The sequence below is a fragment of the Hypanus sabinus genome, chromosome 1, assembly GCF_030144855.1.
Source record: "Hypanus sabinus isolate sHypSab1 chromosome 1, sHypSab1.hap1, whole genome shotgun sequence".
In the NCBI taxonomy this organism is placed as follows: Eukaryota; Metazoa; Chordata; class Chondrichthyes; order Myliobatiformes; family Dasyatidae; genus Hypanus; species Hypanus sabinus.
In genome coordinates this window covers 115062431-115082230 of record NC_082706.1, presented here as the reverse complement: position 1 = coordinate 115082230, position 19800 = coordinate 115062431, and the positions used below count along the sequence as shown (strand labels likewise).

The window sequence follows — 19800 nt, the reverse complement described above, 5'->3', positions numbered from 1 at the left end:
TTGCCTCTGTTTCTCTTTCTCGACCCGTTCCCTCTCTTTCTCTTCTGCTTCTAGCTTCTTTAGGTGAATTTCATGCTGTCGTTGCCTTTCCCTCTCTCTCTCAGCCGCTTCCAGCTCTTTTAACTTAATTTCACGTTCCAACTTTAATTTCTCTACCTCTAACTGAACCGTCCCACTTGATGGTACTTTGTCAGGGATATCTTCCAATACCTCATCTTCAAGCACATTCTTCTCAACGTAATACTGAGTTATGGCCCTTCGTACCTCCCGCTTTTTCATGGACGACCTCACTTCTGTGAGGTTCAACCCCTTCGCTAAATTTAACAAGTCTGATTTTGTGGCCACCTCTAGCGCCCCCACCGTCGGGTTTTCCATAAATTCACCCACGTCCATCTTTGCTGGTTTCCCGTCTGGCTACCTGCGTACCCAGATTCAAGTTTTTGATTTACAAGCCCGATTCACTGGCCTCCCAATTTGGTGTCAAATCCCGAGACGAGAACCCCAACTGTTACGTATCCCGTAACTGGAGAACTTACCAGCAAAGATAGAGAGGTCCGTTGAAGTCTGATGTCACTATTTTGAAACGTTTTATTTATAAAGGGACACAAAAGTAGGGTTAATACATACATTCAGATAGTGCACATCGTCAGCACTCAATCTAAAGTGCGGGTATAGTAATAATCATCATTAAGAAGTGAGCTCTGCTGATATCTAGGGGGTTAATAGATTGTCCGTTGGAAATATAAAAGTCACTCAGAAAGTCTGCAGGCCTCAGCCCTTTGAAAATCGCTGGGTTTCACGTGGGGCGACCAAGAGAGAGAGATTGAGGGAGAAGAGAAAGAACCTGTCGAGTCTTGATGAATCTTCCATGAAATCAGGGGAGCGTTGGTTTCCTCTCCCCGATGTTAGTTAAAAGCGGTTTTCTGTGATTCCAGCCACAAATTCCAATCCCGGAATCTAACGCACGTGGCTTCCTTCAGAATGGCTTCCCGCTGCTGCGGGAACACTCTCTCGTGTCTTCTTGGTGCGTCTGAGGGGGCTGTCCCCCTGAGACTCTCCTTTATACTTCCTCACGGGGTCGCAGGTGTCAATCAGGTTGGGGTGATGCAATCTCTCTCTCAACCAGCCCACCTTGCCCGAGGGCTTTTCACGCGGTCTCCATGAGACAATAGTCGCTGTTGTCTTATTCTGTATCCCGGGTGGGACGTGCAATTTGGCACGTTTCTCTCTCTCTCTCACTTCCTGGGTCTACTGACCCCCCCCCCCCCTCCCAACGGGTGCTCTTGCGATTCTCACAAAGGAGGGGGCTGAGATCATAACAGTTTAAAAAAGGAAGACATCTCCTTCGTCCTGGAATGAAAAGCCTCCTGAGAGCAGATGCAGCGGAGATGGAGGAATTGTGAGAAGGGAATTCCATTTTTGCAAGAGACAGGGTGGGAAGAGGAATAGTCCAGGTAGCTGTGAGAGTCTGTAGGCTTATATCAGTAGATAGGCCATCTCCAGAGATGGAGACAGAAAGTTCAAGAAAGGGGAGGGAGGTGTCGGAAATGGACCAGGTAAATTTGAGGGCAGGGTGAAAGTTGGAGACAAAGCTAATGAAGTTAACAAGCTCAGCATGTGTGCAGGAGGCAGCGCCAATGCAGTCGATGTAGCGAAGGAAAAGAGGGGGACGGATACCTGTATAGAGTTGAAATATGGACTGTTCATCAAAGCCAGCAAAAGGGCAAGCATAACTGGGACCCATGTGGCTGCCCATGGCTACAACGTTGGTTTGGAGGATGTGGGAGGAGCCAAAGGAGAAATTATTGAGAGTAGGAACTAATTCCACTAGATGGAGGAGAGTGGTGGTAGAGGGGAATTGGTTAGGTCTGGAATCCAAAAAGAACCGAAGAGCTTTGAGACCGTCCGGGTTGGGGATGGAGGTATATCTGGACGTCCATGATGAAAATAAGGCGGTGGGGGCCCATATGTCCATGGATAAATTAGCTCATTTTTACTCTCATACAAGTCCTATTTGTGATAGATGTCATTCTGAAATTGCGTCTTTAACTCACATGTTTTGGTCGTGTTCATTTTTGGAGAAATATTGGAAAGATATTTTTGATATTATTTCTGCGGTTTTGAATATTGATTTACAACCTCATCCTATTACCGCAATTTTTGGTTTACCAATGTTAGATTCACAGCATTTATCTTCTTCAGCCCGTCGAATGATTGCATTTCTAACTCTGATGGCTAGAAGATCTATATTGTTGAATTGGAAAGAAATTGATCCTCCCACTGTATTTAATTGGTTCTCTCAAACTATGTTATGTTTAAATTTAGAAAAAATTAGAAGTGGTACTTTTGAGACTTCTATTAAATTTGAAAAGTTATGGAGACCATTTATTCAACATTTTCATATGATGTAATATGACCCTGTGCCAAGTACATTTGATTTCCTAGCTTTTAGCTTATGTATTTTGAGAGGACCGGAAGTGACGGCATTGATGAATACTTATTTTTGTGAGATATTATAAACAGCCCACTTTTTTTTTCTGCTTCTCTTTTGTTTGTTTTTCTTTCTTTTATATTACTTATTAGTTATAGTTATTAGATTAGATTAGTTAGTTTTGCATTATATAAATTTTTTTTGTTTTTTTCTTTTTTTTTCTGTTTTTTTTATATTATACATTATGAAATATTTAGATTTACTAGGTCCATACATATATCTTATGGCTTATGTCTTGGTAAACTCATTTATATTGTAACTATTATGTATGTTTTTTTTCATATGTAATGGAATGTGTATGTTGGTAATTTCTTTATCAATATATCATCTGTATTCTGTCCATATTACTAATATTAATAAAAAGATTTAGAAAGAAAATAAGGCGGTGGGGGCCAGGGAACTTAAAATCATTGAAAAATTGCAAAGCATGAGAAGTGTCACGAACATAGGTGGGAAGAGATTGAACAAGGGTTGACAAGGTATGCAGAAATGAGTTCAGTGGGGCAGGAGCAAGCTGAGACAATAGGTCTACCTGGACAGGCAGGTTTGTGGATCTTGGGTGGGAGGTAGAAACGGGAAGTGCGGGGTGTGGGAACTATGAGGTTGGTGGTAGTGGATGGGAGATCCCCAGAGCTGGTATTCATCAATATGAATATAGCATGTAAATATGATAAGAAATATTCTACAAATTTACAAGAGAGAACACCGAACTAAACAAGCAGCACACACAAAATGCTGGAGGAACTCAACAGGCTAGGCAGCATCTATGGAAAAAAGTGCATTTGATTTTTCGGTCCAAAACCATTCGGCAGGACTGCTGAGTTCCTCCAGCGTTTTGTGTGATCTGCTCAGATTTCCAGCATCTGCAAATTTTCTCTTGTTTTTGACAGAACAAAACATAAATGCATTTTAGTGCAAAGTGCTCCAACTGTTACTGAAGTTTAGTGGTTACATTTGTGTGGGTTTGTTCAATAACCAAATGGTTGAAGAGAAGGAGCTGTTCTTGAACCTGGTGGTGTTGGATTTCCTGTACGTATTGCCTGACAATAACTTTGAAGATGACGTGGGCTGAATGGCGGTGCTTTTTCATTGCAGATTTTCTCTTTCTGAGTCAGGGCCTCCTATAGATACTGCTGGTCATAGGGAGGAGGAATGTGCCTGGAAACTATTGGGCTGAGTCTACTACTCCCTGTAGCTTCTTACATTCCTGCACATTTGAATTGTCATACCAGACCATGATACTCCCAAAACCACAAGTGTAAATATTTGTTAGACAGCTTGGTGACAAATTGAGCCTCCTGAACCTCCTAAGTAAGGCACGATTTCCTTGTGGTTCCATTGATTGTATCACCTTTGCTGCTAGCCTCTGCACATTTCTATATCTCTACAGATTCTTCTTGAGTCACTGAGCTCTAGTAGATTATTTTTAACTCCTGAGTAAAATCAACATTCAATCCCTAAAACATAGTATCAATGGGCAGTGGAGGAGTTGTTTGAAAGCTCGAAATCGTGAAAGGCACTACATACTTCAAGACGAGTAGTCTTTGTTGCTGAACAGGGTAGCCATACCAGCTGCCTGTTATAGGGCCATAGCTAAAATATAACAAGTTGAATGACTGCAGGCAGGGGTTATACAGTTTTAATAGGCAGTAGCTGGTCTATCAATTACCACAGATTATTGTAGAATATTGAATATTAGAGGTAATAAAATGACAAAACTTAGCAGTTCCTGTAGTCTGGCTTTTAACAGTGCCTTGCCACTCATGTTCAGCACTCTCTTATTTCAAAGCTTGAGGCGCTGGTATGAAGTAAATCTCAGTGATACATATCAAGTGAATCTGCTGAGAGAAGAAATCATCAGAAGGCATTGATTGCTGCCAGAAAACCTCAAGCTCTGCTGCCTTCGGTTTGGATTGCTTCTTTGGGTGTTGTGGCCACTGACTCTGTATGGTCCCCATCACTCCTGTTGAAAAAGCTGGAGAGGACAGTTAGTTCCTTCATTAAGAAGTAGGTGGGCCTGCCAAGATCCTTAAGTAGCATCTACCTGTGTGGCATAGGAACTCAGGAGTTGCCTATTATGGGGCTGACTGCGGAGTTCAAAAGTGCCAAGGTGAGGCTTGAGATGACTCTCTCAGAATCTCGCGACAGTGTTGTCCAGGATACTTCACCCAGGACCTTACCAGGTAGAAAGTGGTGTCCAGCACAGTCAGTAAAACAGGCAAAGGGAACACTTGGGTTTGCAGACAAGATGGGCCAGGTGAAATCTGGAAAAGGCTCAAATAAACCCATTTAGCAAAGGGTGACGACACAAAAGCAAAGGCAAGCTGCGGTAGTGGAGGAAGTACAGTCACAGGAGGAACAGATGAGGTATGCAAGGGCAGTGCCTCAGTCAAAACAGAGACAGTGGACAAGGTGGGAAGGCTCAGAGAAAAGGAAATTTAGCTGGAGAAACATGGGCAAAGGAAGGAAGAAAGACTAGCTTCCTTACAAGAGCTGTTTATGATGTTCTGCCAACTCTCCAAAATCTGAACCAGTGGCTCGGTGAAGACCCAGCTTGTTCGCTCTGTGAACAAGCAAACCTTAAGCACATCCTCTCATCTTGCAGAGTAAGCATCACTCAAGGAAGATACACATGGAAGCACAACCAGGTCCTCAGATGTTTGACGTCCATTGTAGAGAAGTAAAGGCTGAATACCCACTCTAAGTCCCACGTGACGGAAAGAACCACCATCCCCTTCGTCTGACAAATGCCACTCTCAGTAACATGGTTGGTGTCAGGCATACTGGAGCCAGCTCATGACTGGAATATGGCTGTCAATGTTGACAAAAGGCTAATATTTCCCCTGGAGATAGCCACTACTAGTATTTCAGAGCTTGTGGTGCTCTGGGGAGATGCCGTCTGTGAGGTGTATGAGCGGAAACATGTAAGATCTGCTGAGCCACAGATGTTAGCAGCGCAGATGGAAAGTGCAAAGAGGTTGACTGCTGAGGATTTGTGGCTACTTCCGTCGTCAGATTGCTGAAGGGATTGGGAGTCCGAGGCCAGGGGTAGCAGCAAGCTATAAAAGCACTCTCGAAAGTAGCCGAGTGAAGCAGCCCTTTTCTCACTGTTACCATCAGGGAGGAGATACACAAGCCTGAAGGCACTCACTCAGCGATTCAGGAACAGCTTCTTCTCCTCTGCCATCTGATTCCAAAATAGACATTGAACACTTGGACACTACCTCACTTTTTTAACATATATATTATTTCTGTTTTTGCATGATTTTTAATCTATTCAATATACATATACTGTAATGGATTTACTTATTTATTATTATTATTATTTTACTTTGTTTTTTTCTTCTATATCATGTATTGCATTGATCTGTTGCTGCTAAGTTAACAAATTTCTTGATTATGGATAATAAATCAGATAATAAACCTGATTCTGATTCTGATTATGGATGAAGAGTGAAGGCAGCTGGGCTCTAAAATGACCCATGGGTGACCAGATGTGAAGGGAGGTGCAGCTGGGTCGCCGGGTGGCAGTGCTGAGCCCTCTGGAGATGTAGTGGGCTTAAATTGGCAAAACATCTAAGGGGGGGTGCCCACCTGATGACCCGGGGAAGCATCTGCCACCCACCAAGCCCCACCTCAAGATCTCTATGATGTGACCTGAGTTAGGACCTGCTTATCAAAGGGATTGAAACATCTGGTCCTATAAGCTCGAACTGACTTCATCCACGCTTATCCTGTGCAGATCTTCAAGCAGGAATTTTGTGACGGAAATCTGCTCCAAACTGGTTGATGAGGTCCCATGTTCCATTTGCAAGTAGTTTCACAGACTGAGGGTGAATAATTGTTGCCCATAGGAATACCAAGAAATATTTAACATTCTGTTAACAAATTTAAAAACATATTTAACAGGTTGTTAAAATGTCATTACACTATCAAAAAATCTTATAAGATTTTTTATATATGATGTCTTAGTTAAATAAAAGCAGAATAAGACACTCAGTAGACACTTTATTAAGTACATCTGTACACCGATGCGTTAATACAAATATCTAATCAGCCAATCATACGGCAGCAACACAAAGCATAAATGCAATCAGACAAGGTCAAGGGCTCAGCTGTTGTTCAGACCAAACATCGGAATAGGGAAGAAATGTGATCTGAGTGACTTTGACCATGGAATGATTGTTGATGCCAGATGGGGTGGTTTGAGTATAGCAGAAACTGCTGATCTCCTGGGATTTCCACACACAACAGTCTCCGGAGTTCACAGAGAATGTGCAGATAATATAAAGCATCCAGTGAGTGGCAGTTCTGTGGGTGAAAATGCCTGGTTAATGAGAGGGGTCAGAGGAGACTGACGAAATTGTTTCAAGCTGACAACAGTTCAAGCAGGCATTCATTACATCGTCAGTGTGCAAAAGAGCATTTCTGAATGCACAATACATCAGATTTGAAGGGAATGGGCTACAGCAGTAGAAGACCGTGAACATGCATTCAGTCAACACACACAAAATGCTGGAGGAATTCAGCAGGCCAGGCAGCATGTATGGAAAATACTCTTGTTTGTGATTGGGCATACATTTAGTGCCACTTTATTAGGTACAGGAGGTCCCTAATAAAGTGATGACTGAGGATATATATGTACTCACTTAGAGAATGAAAATTACTTGAAACCATTCTCTTTTGCTATCCGCTTAAATGAACGAAGACCCCAGAATCAAATCATGCAGATTGAATGGGCAGGTTTTCCAACGTAAATTGCAGAAACATTATTATAAAAAACATTGCGCAACAATTTGCATGCTTTGATATGCAAGTGCTGGATGTCTCAAGAAAGTCCAATTTAATTTTTATTTTAAATTGGATTATTTGACATCCCACCCTTTAATTAGTCCAGGAGAGAGGTACCAAATGCTGGATCATTGAATGTCAAGTCCAGAAGTTTGGGTAATTTTTTTTCAGTTATTGTTCTGATCACTACTTTTACTGAGCAAAGATTGGAATTGACAGGCATAATTTAGTTGCATTAAGAGGCAAGAACAAATACAGCACGCAATTTATTTTGTGGAGTTTCGTGTTATATCACTGAGATGCCACTGAACTTCCTAATCTGTCTTCTAGTGAAGCTGTCCCTTTGGATCAAGGATGTCTTGCTTCTACTCTTATGGGTTCTGGGATGGCCATTCAGGTCAATATAAGTGCTGCAATCCCTTCCACAGATGGAACAAATAAATAGTTTGTAAGGTGATGCACTACTTCTGCCACTTGTTCAGAGTTTACTCATGCTTCTAGATTTTGGCCTTGAAGTTCTCAAACCCATCCCAAAAACTGTATTTCCACCAGTCCAGAGCAGAGGGTCCCAGCAGTCGGGAATCTTCAACGCCTTCTCTTCTGCACATTCTTGAATCTTTTTCTCCTTGCAACTGCTAAACTTCTCCCACGGCAGAGACTGGTAGGAACTCTGATGTTGTAAGCAAACTACATGTCCTGGCCAGTGTCACTGACTGACTCTGAAAAGTACGTCTTTGCCAATATCTGACCCTTAGTAAATGATTTTAAGATACAATTGGGTCAATGTCACCTTGGGTGTTTGGTTGAGCTTGCTGGATGTAGACAAATTTGCAATGGTGATTACACTTCAGACACATTCCCTTAGCATCATTGTTGTATTCCAAAGTCACTGCAAAATGTTTCCTTATTTCCTTCCTCCCTTCCTTCCTCCCTCACTCCGTCCCTTCCATTCATCCATCTATCAAACGATTAAGGAGGCTTCTTATAAAGGTAATGAAGTCCTTTTGAGTGACTTTAATCTTCATATAGAGGCATAAAACAATTTGGCAAAGGTGGTCTGAAAGTTAAAGTCAAATTTGTTATCATGTGTGCATGTATATACAGCTGCAATGAAAATATTGCAGATGACTCTCAAAATGAAACTGCCTGAGATGCTTTTATGTGCTTTTTGAAATTGACATAAAATTCTTTGAAGTTTCAGTAATCTACTTAAGCATATTAGGCATGACATTGCTTATTTGTCAGAATTATTTGCAACATTTAATGAAATCAATCTTCAATTGCAAGGAAATGATGTGAATTTTGAAATCAAATCAGTCACCTTCACATTTCTATCCAAGTTAACCCTATTTAAGTGCAACATTGGCCATTGTGACCTGTTCCAATTTCTGAGCCTCTCTGAGTTGAAGGAGAAAGAAAGAATAGCAGATGATGATCTTCAAGTATATAGTGCCCATCTGGGTGAGCCACATAATGTCATGTCAGAGAGATTTCAGGATCTTCCCTTGATTCTAATTCCAGATTGAGTGTAAAATCCATTGCCAAACACTTGTAATGAGGTATTAACAGAAATGATGGAGGAAGAACTGATCTCACTACAAAATGATTTTGAGTTGAAGCCGAGATTCAAAAAATCAACCTGTGTTGAAAAGCTGATGTCACTGCACCAAGCCCATCGATCTCATTGAAAAGAGAAATAGCAATGAAATAGTGAATAACTGGACTACTAATGTATGGTTTAAAATCGTTGATGTCAATAGGAGCTAGCTGGCCTCCATTCCTCCTGTAGTCCACAACCAGTTCCTTTGTTTTTGTGATTTTGAGGGAGAGGTTGTTTTCTTGACACCACTGTATCAGAGAGATACATGTGTCTGTCCTCATTAAGGGAACAATAGATGGAAAGCTTTAAATTCCTTGCTCTCAACATATCTGAGGCTCTATCCTTGGACCAGCACAAAGTATCATCACAAAGAAGGCACAATAGTGCCACTACTTTCTTAAGAGTTTGCATAGATTTGGCATGTCATCAAAAACTTTGACAAACTTCTATGGATGCATGGTGGAGAGTATTGTAACTGTTTACATCACAGCCTGGTTTGGAAACACCAATGCCCAGGAATGAAAAAGGCCGAGGATCATGGTGGGTACAGCACGGTCCATCCAATCCAAAGTCCTTCCCACCACTGAGAACATTTAAGTGGAAGACTGCCACAAGAAAGCAGCATCTATCATCAAAGACCTTATCCATCCAGACCATGCTGTCTCTTTGCTATTACCATCGGGCAGGAGGGACAGATACTTTGGCTCCACACGATAATTTGTGCAGCTGATCACTTACGTACTGAAGAACAATTATTACCCTACAACCATCAGGCTCCTGAACCAGCATAGATAACTTCATTCACCATTATGAACTGATTCTAAAACCTACAGACTCACTTTCAAGGACATTACAACTCATGTTTCCAGTATTTTTATTTGCACGGTTTGCCTTCTGCATATTGGTGTTTGTCAATAACTTGTCTGTTTAAGTAATTTTTTTGTAAAATTCTGTTATATTTCTTTTTCCTGCAAATGCCTGAAAGAAAAAAATGTTAATGTGGTGTATGGTGTCATATGCATACTTGATAATAAATCTACTTTGAACTTTGAACCAATTCCATCGTGCTCCTGGCTTGTACCACATACATAATGAAAAGGCCCTGTGTCTAGAGGGTTAATCATTCAGATAAGTAACAATATTTATATGGCTGTTTCAGTTGAGCTGAGTCTCTAGTCAGTGGTGATCCCTGAAAATTGGCGATGGGACCTCAACAATGAATGTCAATAGTAGTTGGTAAACACTTACATACTGAGGATGATAATTATTTGGCACTTTTGATATGCAACCATTTGTCAGCTCATGTCAGCATGTTGTTTTGGATGTTTAGAGAAACAACATTGTAGAGAGATCGCAGACAGCTGCAAGAAACATAAGGTTGTTTTAACTTTCCACATTGACTGTGACTTCCATACTGTAAAAGGGTTGGATGGGATAGAGTTTGTCAAATGTGTCCAGGGAAATTTCCTTAATCAATACACAGAGCGAATAAGATTTTTGAGAGTGAAACAAGGTAGGTGACAGAAGTGTGCATAAGGGAACACTTTATTTCTGGTGATTATAAATCTGTTATGTAGAAGGATGGAACAAATTCTCAAAATGGAAGAAAGGCCAGTTTTGATGGTATCAGAAAGGATCTGGGGGACAAAGGTGGACTGGTAAGGGAGAGGCCTTCAAAAGAAAAATATTGAAAATAAAGAGTATGTATGCTGCTGTCAGAATAGAAGGCCAGGCTAACTGGCATAGGGAACCTTCATTTTCAAGAGGTATTAAAGTCCTGGTTAAGGAGTAGAAAGAGGTGCTTAGAAGATATAGACAGCAAGGACCAAATAAGGTACTTGAGAAGTATAAAGAATACAAGACAACACTTAAAAAGGAAATCAGAAGAAGGCATGAGCATGTTCTAGCAGACAGGAATGAAGGAGAATCAAAAGGGCTTCTGCAGAGATTGGTACTCAAGAAGATTGGAGTGGCCATCTATGCATGGAGCAGAAAGAGTGATCTTAAATGGATTGTTTGCAAGAAAACAATGGCAGACCATAAGATATAGGATCAGAATTAGGCCCATCGAGTCTGCTCCGCCATCTTATCATGGCTGATCTATCACCCGCTCAGCTTCAATCTCCTGCCTTCTCCCCATATTCCTTCATGCCCTGACTTATCAATAATCTATCAACCTCTGCCTTAAAAATACCCAATGACTTTACCTCCAGTGCAGTCTATGGCATTGAATTACACAGATTCACCACTCTTTGGCTAAAGACAGTCCTCCTCACCTCCTTTCCAAAATGTGTGTCCTTCTATTCTGAGGCTGTGTCTTCTGATCGTAGACTTCTCTCGACATCCACCTAACTGAGGCCTTTTAGCATTCGATAGGTTTCAGTGAGATCCCCCCTCATTGTCCTGAGTTCCAGTGAGTACAGGCCCAGAGCCATCAACGCTCCTCACATGCAATGTTCACTCTAATTTGTAATGACCAGAGTGTGAAAAATCTTGTGCTGTGCAATTTTTAGAGTTATTGATTTTAACAGCTAGCAAACACTGTCAATAGGAACTTTGATCTCCTCTGGGTTTGATCATTTTCACTTTCGTTCATCTGCACTCTTACGAAGGATACATAGCTGGCCTGCAGCGGATAATGAAGGATTTTCTCACTGGAGCTTTAGCCCACTGTCCATATGTGATTTGTTTGCTAAATGATGCTTTTGAAAGTCAAGTTACCAAATATCACTCCACTTCTTCCCACTTGCAAATTCTCTAGTGACTCTTACATTGTGAAAATACATGTAGCTTCTGTTACGTACATAAATATTTCTTGTAGCTGCATGCTCCTGACCTCATGAGCTTTCGGTGTAGCTGTTTCTACTGTTTCATTAAGCCATTCCGCATTAAGTGGGCTAGCAGTACTTTTGCACTTCACACCCTTTGCTTCTTTGGAATTCAACTGTGAATCAATAATGTCTTCAATAAAAACAGTATAAATAAGCCAGTTCTAAAACCTGCAGGCAAATCATCGCAAACTTCACGTCATCAAAACCATCCACATCAGAAACTGGAAAAGGAAATGTGATTGTGCACAACCATGAAAGATATTTAACATGCCAATTAGGTAAAGGGTGACAACCTTTTGTGTGCTAGAAGAAAAAGATGTGTGCATGTGCACACCTTTAAGGAAACGTTCATATCATATGATAATCATATGATGATCATATGATAATCCTTTCAATCCCAGAATAGTTTTTGGTAACCTACTTTGAACCCTCTCCAACATCAGCACTTCCTTTCTAAGATAAGGGATGCAAACCTACTCACAATACTCCAAGTGAGGGCTCACCAGTGCTTTATAAAGCCTCAACATTACTTCCTTGCTTTTAAATTCTAGTCCTCACGGAATGAATGCTAACATTGCATTTGCCTTTCTCACAATGACTCAACCTGCAAATTAACCTTTAGGGAATCCTGCATAAGGACTCTCAAGTCCTTTTGCACCTCAGATTGTATAATATTCTTTAGAAAATAGTCTGCACATTATTTCTTCTACCAAAGTGCATGACGATACGCTTCCTTACCCTATATTCCATCTGCAAATTTCTGCCCATTCTCCTTGTATGTCTAAGTCCTTCTGCAGCCCCTCTATTCCTCAACACTTCCTGCCCCTCCACCTATCTTCATACTGTTGTCTTCTTCACATGTACCATGGGTTACTCATAAACAAACATATTCTGGAGGAACATAATTAGAACTTTTATTGAACAGCAAACAGCAATCATGCTTAACATACAAGCTTCTCGATCATTCTGTCATTTCTGCGCATTCTCCGAATTCTGTCCAATTACGTACTTACACGTGACATGTGATATCACCACACATATCATTCACAAACTTGGTCACAAAGCCATGAATTCCATCATCCAGATCATTGACGTGTACTGTAAAAAGAAGTCATCCCAACACAGACCCCTGTGCAAAACCACTAATCACTGGCAGCAACCCGAAAAGGCTCCCTTTGTTCCCACTCTATGCCTTCTGCCAGTCAGCCACTGCTCTATCCATGGTAGTATCTTTCCTGTAATACAATGGGCTTGTAGCTAGTTAAGCCACCTCATGTGTGACACCTTGTCAAAGGCCTCCTGAAAATCCAAGTAAACTCCATCAACTGATTCTCCTTTGTCTATCCTGCTTGTTATTACTTCAAAGAATTCCAATGGCAAGATCTTTCCATGCTGACTTCGGCCTACTTTATTATGTGACTCCAAGTACCCCAAAACCACATCCTGAACAATCAATATCTAGATCTTCCTAGCCACTGAGGTCAGACTACCTGGCATATAATTTCCTTTTTTCTGTCTCTCTCCCTTCTTGAAGAGTGGAGGGACATTTGCAATTTTCCAGTCTCTAGAACCATTACTAATGCCTCCATAATCTTTTCAGCTATCTTTTCAGAACCCTGGGGTGTACTCTATCTTGTTTGGGTGACTTATCTACCTTCAGCCCTTTCAGTTTCCCAAACAGCTTCCTCTTTGTATTGGCGACTTCACTCACTTCTGCCCCTTGACAATCTCTAACTTCTGGCATACTGTTAATGTCTTCCACAGTGAAGACTGATGCCATATACTTACTCAGTTCATCCACCATTTCATTGTCCCCCATTACTGCCTCTCCAGCATCATTTTCCTATAGTCCGATACCTACTTCCACCTTGCTTTTACACCTTATAAATCTGAAGAAATTTCTGGTGTTATTTTTAATATTATTGACTAGCTTACCTTCAGATTTTATCTTTTCCTTCTTTATGACTTCTTTTACCTGCCTTCTGTTGGTTTTTAAAAGCTTCTCAATCCTTTAACTTCCAACAAATGTTTGCCCTATTATTTGCCCTCTCTTTGGCTTTTATGTTGGCTTTGACTTCTCTTGTCAGCCACGGCTGCATCATCCTGCCTTTAGGATACTTCTTTGGGATGTACCTATCCTGTGCCCTCTGAATCTCTCCCAGAAACTATAGCCAATGCTGTTCTGTCATTATTCCTGCCAGTATTCCCATCCAATCAATGTTGGCCAGCTCCTCTCTCATGCATCTCTAATTCTCTTTAGTCCACTGTCATACTGATGCATCTGACATCTTAGTTTCTGCTTCTCAAACTGCAGGGTGAACTCTATAATATTATAATCACTGGCTTCTGAATGTTCCTTTACCTTAAACTCTCTAATTTATTCCAGTTCACTGCACAACACCCCATCTAGAATAGCTGATCCCTTAGTGGGCTCAACCATGACCTGCTCTAAAAATCCATCTCGTAGCTATTCAACAAATTCCCTTTCTTAGGATCCAGTACCAAGCTGATTATCCCTGTCAACCTAGATTTTGAACCTCTCCACGATTATTGTAACATTGCCCTTTTGAAATACATTTTCTATCTCCCATCTCAAGTAGCAGAGCGAACCCACAGTAATCAAAAGGTAGACAGCCAGTGCTCATCCCCTCTTTGATGCTTCAGTGCTAATGAAGGCTGGGAGTCTTATATTGAGAAGTTTGAGTGCTATTGTAAAACAAACAAAGTGGAGGAGCAGAAGAAAGCCCCTATACTTCTTAGCTTAATTAGTGCAAGAACGTACAGTCTCTTAAGCAGCCTAGTAACCCCTGAAAAGCCAGCAGGCAAGACGTTGAACAAAATGGTTACAATTTTACCAAATCCTTTGAGCCCTAAACAGCTGGTAATAGCTGAGAGTTTTAGATTTTACCAAAGGAACCCATCAAAAGATGCAAACACGAGGAAATCTGCAGATGCTGGAAATTCAAACAACAACAACACACACAAAATGCTGGTGGAACACAGCAGGCCAGGCAGCATCTATAAGGAGAAGCACTGTCGACGTTTCGGGCCGAGACCCTTCGTCAGGACTAACTAAAAGGGAAGATAGTAAGAGATTTGAAAGTAGTGGGGGGAGGGGGAAATGCGAAATGATAGGAGTAGACCGGAGGGGGTGGGATGAAGCTAAGAGCTGGAAAGGTGATTGGCGAAAGTGATACAGAGCTGGAGAAGGGAAAGGAGCATGGGACCGGAGGCCTCAGGAGAAAGAAAGGGGGGGGAGCACCAGAGGGAGATGGAGAACAGGCAAACAACTAAATATGTCAGGGATGGGGTAAGAAGGGGAGGAGGGGCATTAACAGAAGTTAGAGAAGTCAATGTTCATGCCATCAGGTTGGAGGCTATCCAACCGGTATATAAGATGTTGTTCCTCCAACCTGAGTTTGGATTCATTTTGACAGTAGAGGAGGCCATGGATAGACATATCAGAATGGGAATGGGACGTGGAATTAAAATGTGTGGCCACTGGGAGATCCTGCTTTTTCTGGTGGACCGAGCATAGGTGTTCCGCGAAACGGTCTCCCAGTTTGCGTCGGGTCTCACCAATATATAAAAGGCCACACCGGGAGCACCGGACGCAGTATACCACACCAGCCGACTCACAGGTGAAGTGTTGCCTCACCTGAAAGGACTGTCTGGGGCCCTGAATGGTGGTGAGGGAGGAAGTGTAAGGGCAGGTGTAGCACTTGTTCCACTTACAAGGATATGTGCCAGGAGGGAGATCGTTGGAAAGGGATGGGGGGGGGGGACGAGTGGACAAGGGAGTTGCGTAAGGAGGGATCCCTGTGAAAAGCAGAAAGGGGGAGGGGGAAATGTGCTTGGTAGTGGGGTCCCATTGAAGGTGACGGAAGTTACGGAGAATTATATGTTGGACCTGGAGGCTGGTGGGGTGGTAGGTAAGGACAAGGGGAACCCTATCCTGAGTGGGGTGGCAGGTGGATGGGGTGAGGGCAGATGTGTGGGAAATGGGAGAGATGCATTTGAGAGCAGAGTTGATGGTGGGAGAAGGGAAGCCCCTTTGTTTAAAAAAGGAAGGCATCTCCTTCATCCTGGAAAGAAAAGCCTCCTGAGAGCAGATGCAGCAGAGGCAGAGGAATTGTGAGAAGGGGATAACATTTTTGCAAGAGACGGGGTGGGAAGAGGAATAGTCCAGGTAGCTGTGAGAGTCTGTAGGCTTATTGTAGATATCAGTAGATAGGCCGTCTCTAGAGATGGAGACAGAAAGGCCAGGAAACGGGAGGGAGTTGTCGGAAATGGACCAGGTAAATTTGAGGGCAGGGTGAAAGTTGGAGGCAAAGTTAATGAAGTTGACGAGCTCAGCACGCGTGCAAGAGGCAGCGCCAATGCAGGCGTCAATGTAGCGAAGGAAAAGAGGGGGATGGATTCCAGTATAGCCTTGGAACATGGACTGTTCCACAAAGCCAACAAAAAGGCAGGCATAACTGGGACCCATACGGGTGCCTATGGCTACACCCTTGGTTTGGAGGAAGTGGGAGGAGCCAAAAGAGAAATTATTGAGAGTAAGAACTAATTCCGCTAGACGGAGGAGAGTGGTGGTAGAGGGGATTTGGTTAGGTCTGGAATCCAAAAAAAACCGAAGAGCTTCGAGATCATCTCGGTGGGGGATGGAGGTATATAGGGACTGGACGTCCATGGTGAAAATAAGACGGAGGGGGCCAGAGAACTTAAAATCATTGAAAAAATTCAAAGCATGAGAAGTGTCACGAACATAGGTGGGAAGAGATTGAACACGAGGGGATAAGACAAGTCAAGGTATGCAGAAATGAGTTCAGTGGGGCAGGAGCAAGCTGAGACAATAGGTCTACCTGGCCAGGCAGGTTTGTGGATCTTGGGTAGGAGGTAGAAACGAGAAGTGCGGGGTGTGGGAACTATGAGGTTGGTGGCAGTGGATGGGAGATCCCCAGAGCTGATAAGCTTGATGATGGTATAGGAGACAATGGCCTGGTGCTCCTTAGTGGGATCATGATCAAGGGGTAAATAAGAGGAGGTATCAGAGAGTTGTCACTGTGCTTTGGCCAGGTAGAGGTCAGTACACCAGACAACAACAGCTCCCCCCTTATCAGCACCCAGCATTTGAAGTAACCATTCCTGTCCCTGAGCCATCCAAGTCTCTGTAATGGCCACCACATCATATCTCAAAGTACTGATCCATGCTCTAAGCTCATCGGGTTTGTTCACAATACTCCTTGCGTTAAAATAGACACATCTCAAACCTTCAGTCTGAGCGCGTCCCTTCTCTATCACCTGCCTATCCTCCCTCTCCTACTGTCTACAAGCTTTCTCTATTTATGAGCCAACCTCCTCTTCCCCAGTCTCTTTAGTTCAGTTCCCACCCCCAACTATTCTAGTTTAAGCTCTCACCAGCAGCCTTAACAAACCTCCCCACCAGGATATTGGTCTCCCGGGATTCAAGTGCATCCTGTCCTTTTTATACAGGTCACACCTGCCCCAAAAGAGGTCCCAATGATCCAGAAATCTGAATCCCTGATCCCTGCTCCAATCCCTCAGCCACGCATTTATCCTCCACTTCATTCTATTCCAATACTCACTGTCGCGTGGCACAGGCAGTAATCCCGAGATTACTACATTGGTGGTCCTGATTCTCAACTTCCTTCCTAACTCCCTGTTGTATTTTTTCAGGACCTCTTTCCTTTTGCAACCTATGTCATTGGTACCAATATGTACCACGGCCTCTGGCTGTTCTCCCTCCCACCGCAGGATATCTTGGACACGATCAGAAATATCCCAGACCCTGGCACCTGGGAGGCAAACTACCATCCGAGTTTCTTTCCTGCGCCCACAGAATCGCCTGTCTGCACCCCTGACTATAGAGCCCCCTATCACTACTGCCTTCCTCTTCCTTTCCCTACCCTTCTGAGCCACAGGGCCAGACTCTGTGCCAGAGGCACGGCACTGTCGCTTCCCCCAGGTAGGCCATCCCCCCAACAGTACGCAAACAGGAGTACTTATTGTCAAGGGGTACAGCCACAGGGGCACTCTCTAGTACCTGACTCTTCCCCTTCCCCCTCCTGACTGTGACCCACTTGTCCGTCTCCTGTGGCCCCAGTGTGACTACCTGCCTGTAACTCTTCTCTGTCACCTCTCATGTTGAGCCAAAGCCCTCACTCTGCCTCCCTCTCACTCCGCTGATGCTGCCCACTGGATGTGACGATCTTCTTTTTAAACCTTTCCCACTCTAATGGCTGACATCACGCACCTGTGCAGTCTTGCCTCTCTTTTACCCCGAGTAGTAAAACTACCCTCATTCCGGAAGGAAGGAAGCTGTTCTGAAACAGTTGTTCTGCACTGCTTATAATTTACCTTGCAAAATGTTGATAGCACTTACTTGGTTAAAGATTCGCAGCTTTTGTAAATATTAAATTTACTGCTCTTTACTGATTCTACCTTTGGATACAAAGTATGCTTTAAAAATAGTGTAGAGTATGAGTGTGGTGAGGGGTGGGATTTATTACCCCACCAGTAGGTGTGCGGTGAGGGGTGGGATTTATTACCCCACCTGTAGGAGTGCGGTCAGGGGTGGGATTTTTTGCCCCACCTGTAGGAGTGCGGTGAGGGGTGGGATTTATTACCCCACTAGTATGAGTGCGGTCAGGAGTGGGATTTATTACCCCACCAGTATGAGTGCGGTGAGGGATGGGATTTATTACCCCACCAGTATGAGTGCGGTGAGGGATGGGATTTATTACCCCACCAGTATGAGTGCGGTCAGGAGTGGGATTTATTACCCCACCAGTATGAGTGCGGTGAGGGATGGGATTTATTACCCCACCAGTATGAGTGCGGTGAGGGGTGGGATTTATTACCCCACTAGTATGAGTGCGGTCAGGAGTGGGATTTATTACCCCACCAGTATGAGTGCGGTGAGGGATGGGATTTATTACCCCACCAGTATGAGTGCAGTGAGGGGTGGGATTTATTACCCCACCAGTATGAGTGTGGTAAGGGGTGGGATTTATTACCACTTGGTGGAATTGGTGATAAAATGGTTATGGTTTGCCTTTGTTTTTTCTTCTTTTAGGAGGATGATCTTCTCTTCCATTTTGAAGAAATTTCCCAGTTACAGAGATATAAAATAAATTTGAGGAGAAAGGCAACCTCATTTCTAGACTCCAAAGCATCAGTTTATAAAAACATCATCTGACTCAATATAATCGCTGCTCCACATGCAGTGGTTGTCTATATTGTATTGTTGATCAATCTGCCTGCCTACTGAAAAACATTAAAAGGTGACTCGATGTCACAGAGACTTTCAAAAGTACTGGCTTGATTTGGAAGAAAACAATGGCCGATTCATCACAATCTTTCTGAAAACTTCAATTACTCTATCACGTAGAGTCTGTTTCATCAAAGTACTCCAGAACAGAGCTGGGGTTACTGCGCCCCCCTGTGAGTCATACTGTTTGTTCAGTGCACATTTGCCATTATTCACTGATTCCCTGACGAGGATCCATTCCTTGTTCCTGATTTTGCACTGCTATCAAGCACATTTCAGCATGTTGGCCACGGTGAAGCCTGGGTATTTCTTCTATTTCTTGTCTTTTGCATTGCTGCTGTTTACTGCATTTATCGCTATCACGAACAAGACGTACCTTTTACAACACCAGTTCACGACACCGAAACAATGCAGCTGCAAACGCTGTGTCTCTGAATTAGGTGTGTCGGAATGGTTTGACAAGCGCTACGTTTCCAACATGATGCCCTTCCTGACCAAAAGTAACAAAACTATTCCCTTGGTGGCTTATAATTGGTGGAAGGTAGGTACACTACGCAAATGATATTGCAAACATTTCTGGACTAAAAATAAATTTAAGAAATGATTGATGATTGAGTCTGGGGACTGTTTTTTTATGCATGTTTAGTGGGGCTGATGTTCTTGGTGCCATTTTTTTTTGCAAGTGAGTGTGTTGATGTTTTTCTTTGTATGGTTTCATGACAGTCTGGATAAGAAGAATCTACCAGATGTACTTTAATAAGAAATGTACCTTGAACATTGGTGCTTTAGTAGGGCA

The 19800-nt window shown here is 42.9% G+C and overlaps 1 protein-coding gene across 2 annotated transcripts in view; it reads left to right on the top strand.

Annotated features, from left to right (window-relative positions):
* LOC132396934 (CMP-N-acetylneuraminate-beta-galactosamide-alpha-2,3-sialyltransferase 1-like) overlaps positions 1-19800 on the top strand; it is a 66882-nt gene that overhangs the window by 21177 nt on the left and 25905 nt on the right. For both annotated transcript variants that reach the window (XM_059975056.1, XM_059975062.1), the window contains exon 2: positions 18810-19545. In XM_059975056.1, coding sequence (XP_059831039.1) covers positions 19285-19545 — 261 coding nt within the window. In that variant the 5' untranslated portion in view covers positions 18810-19284. The remainder of the gene's footprint in view (positions 1-18809; positions 19546-19800) is intronic.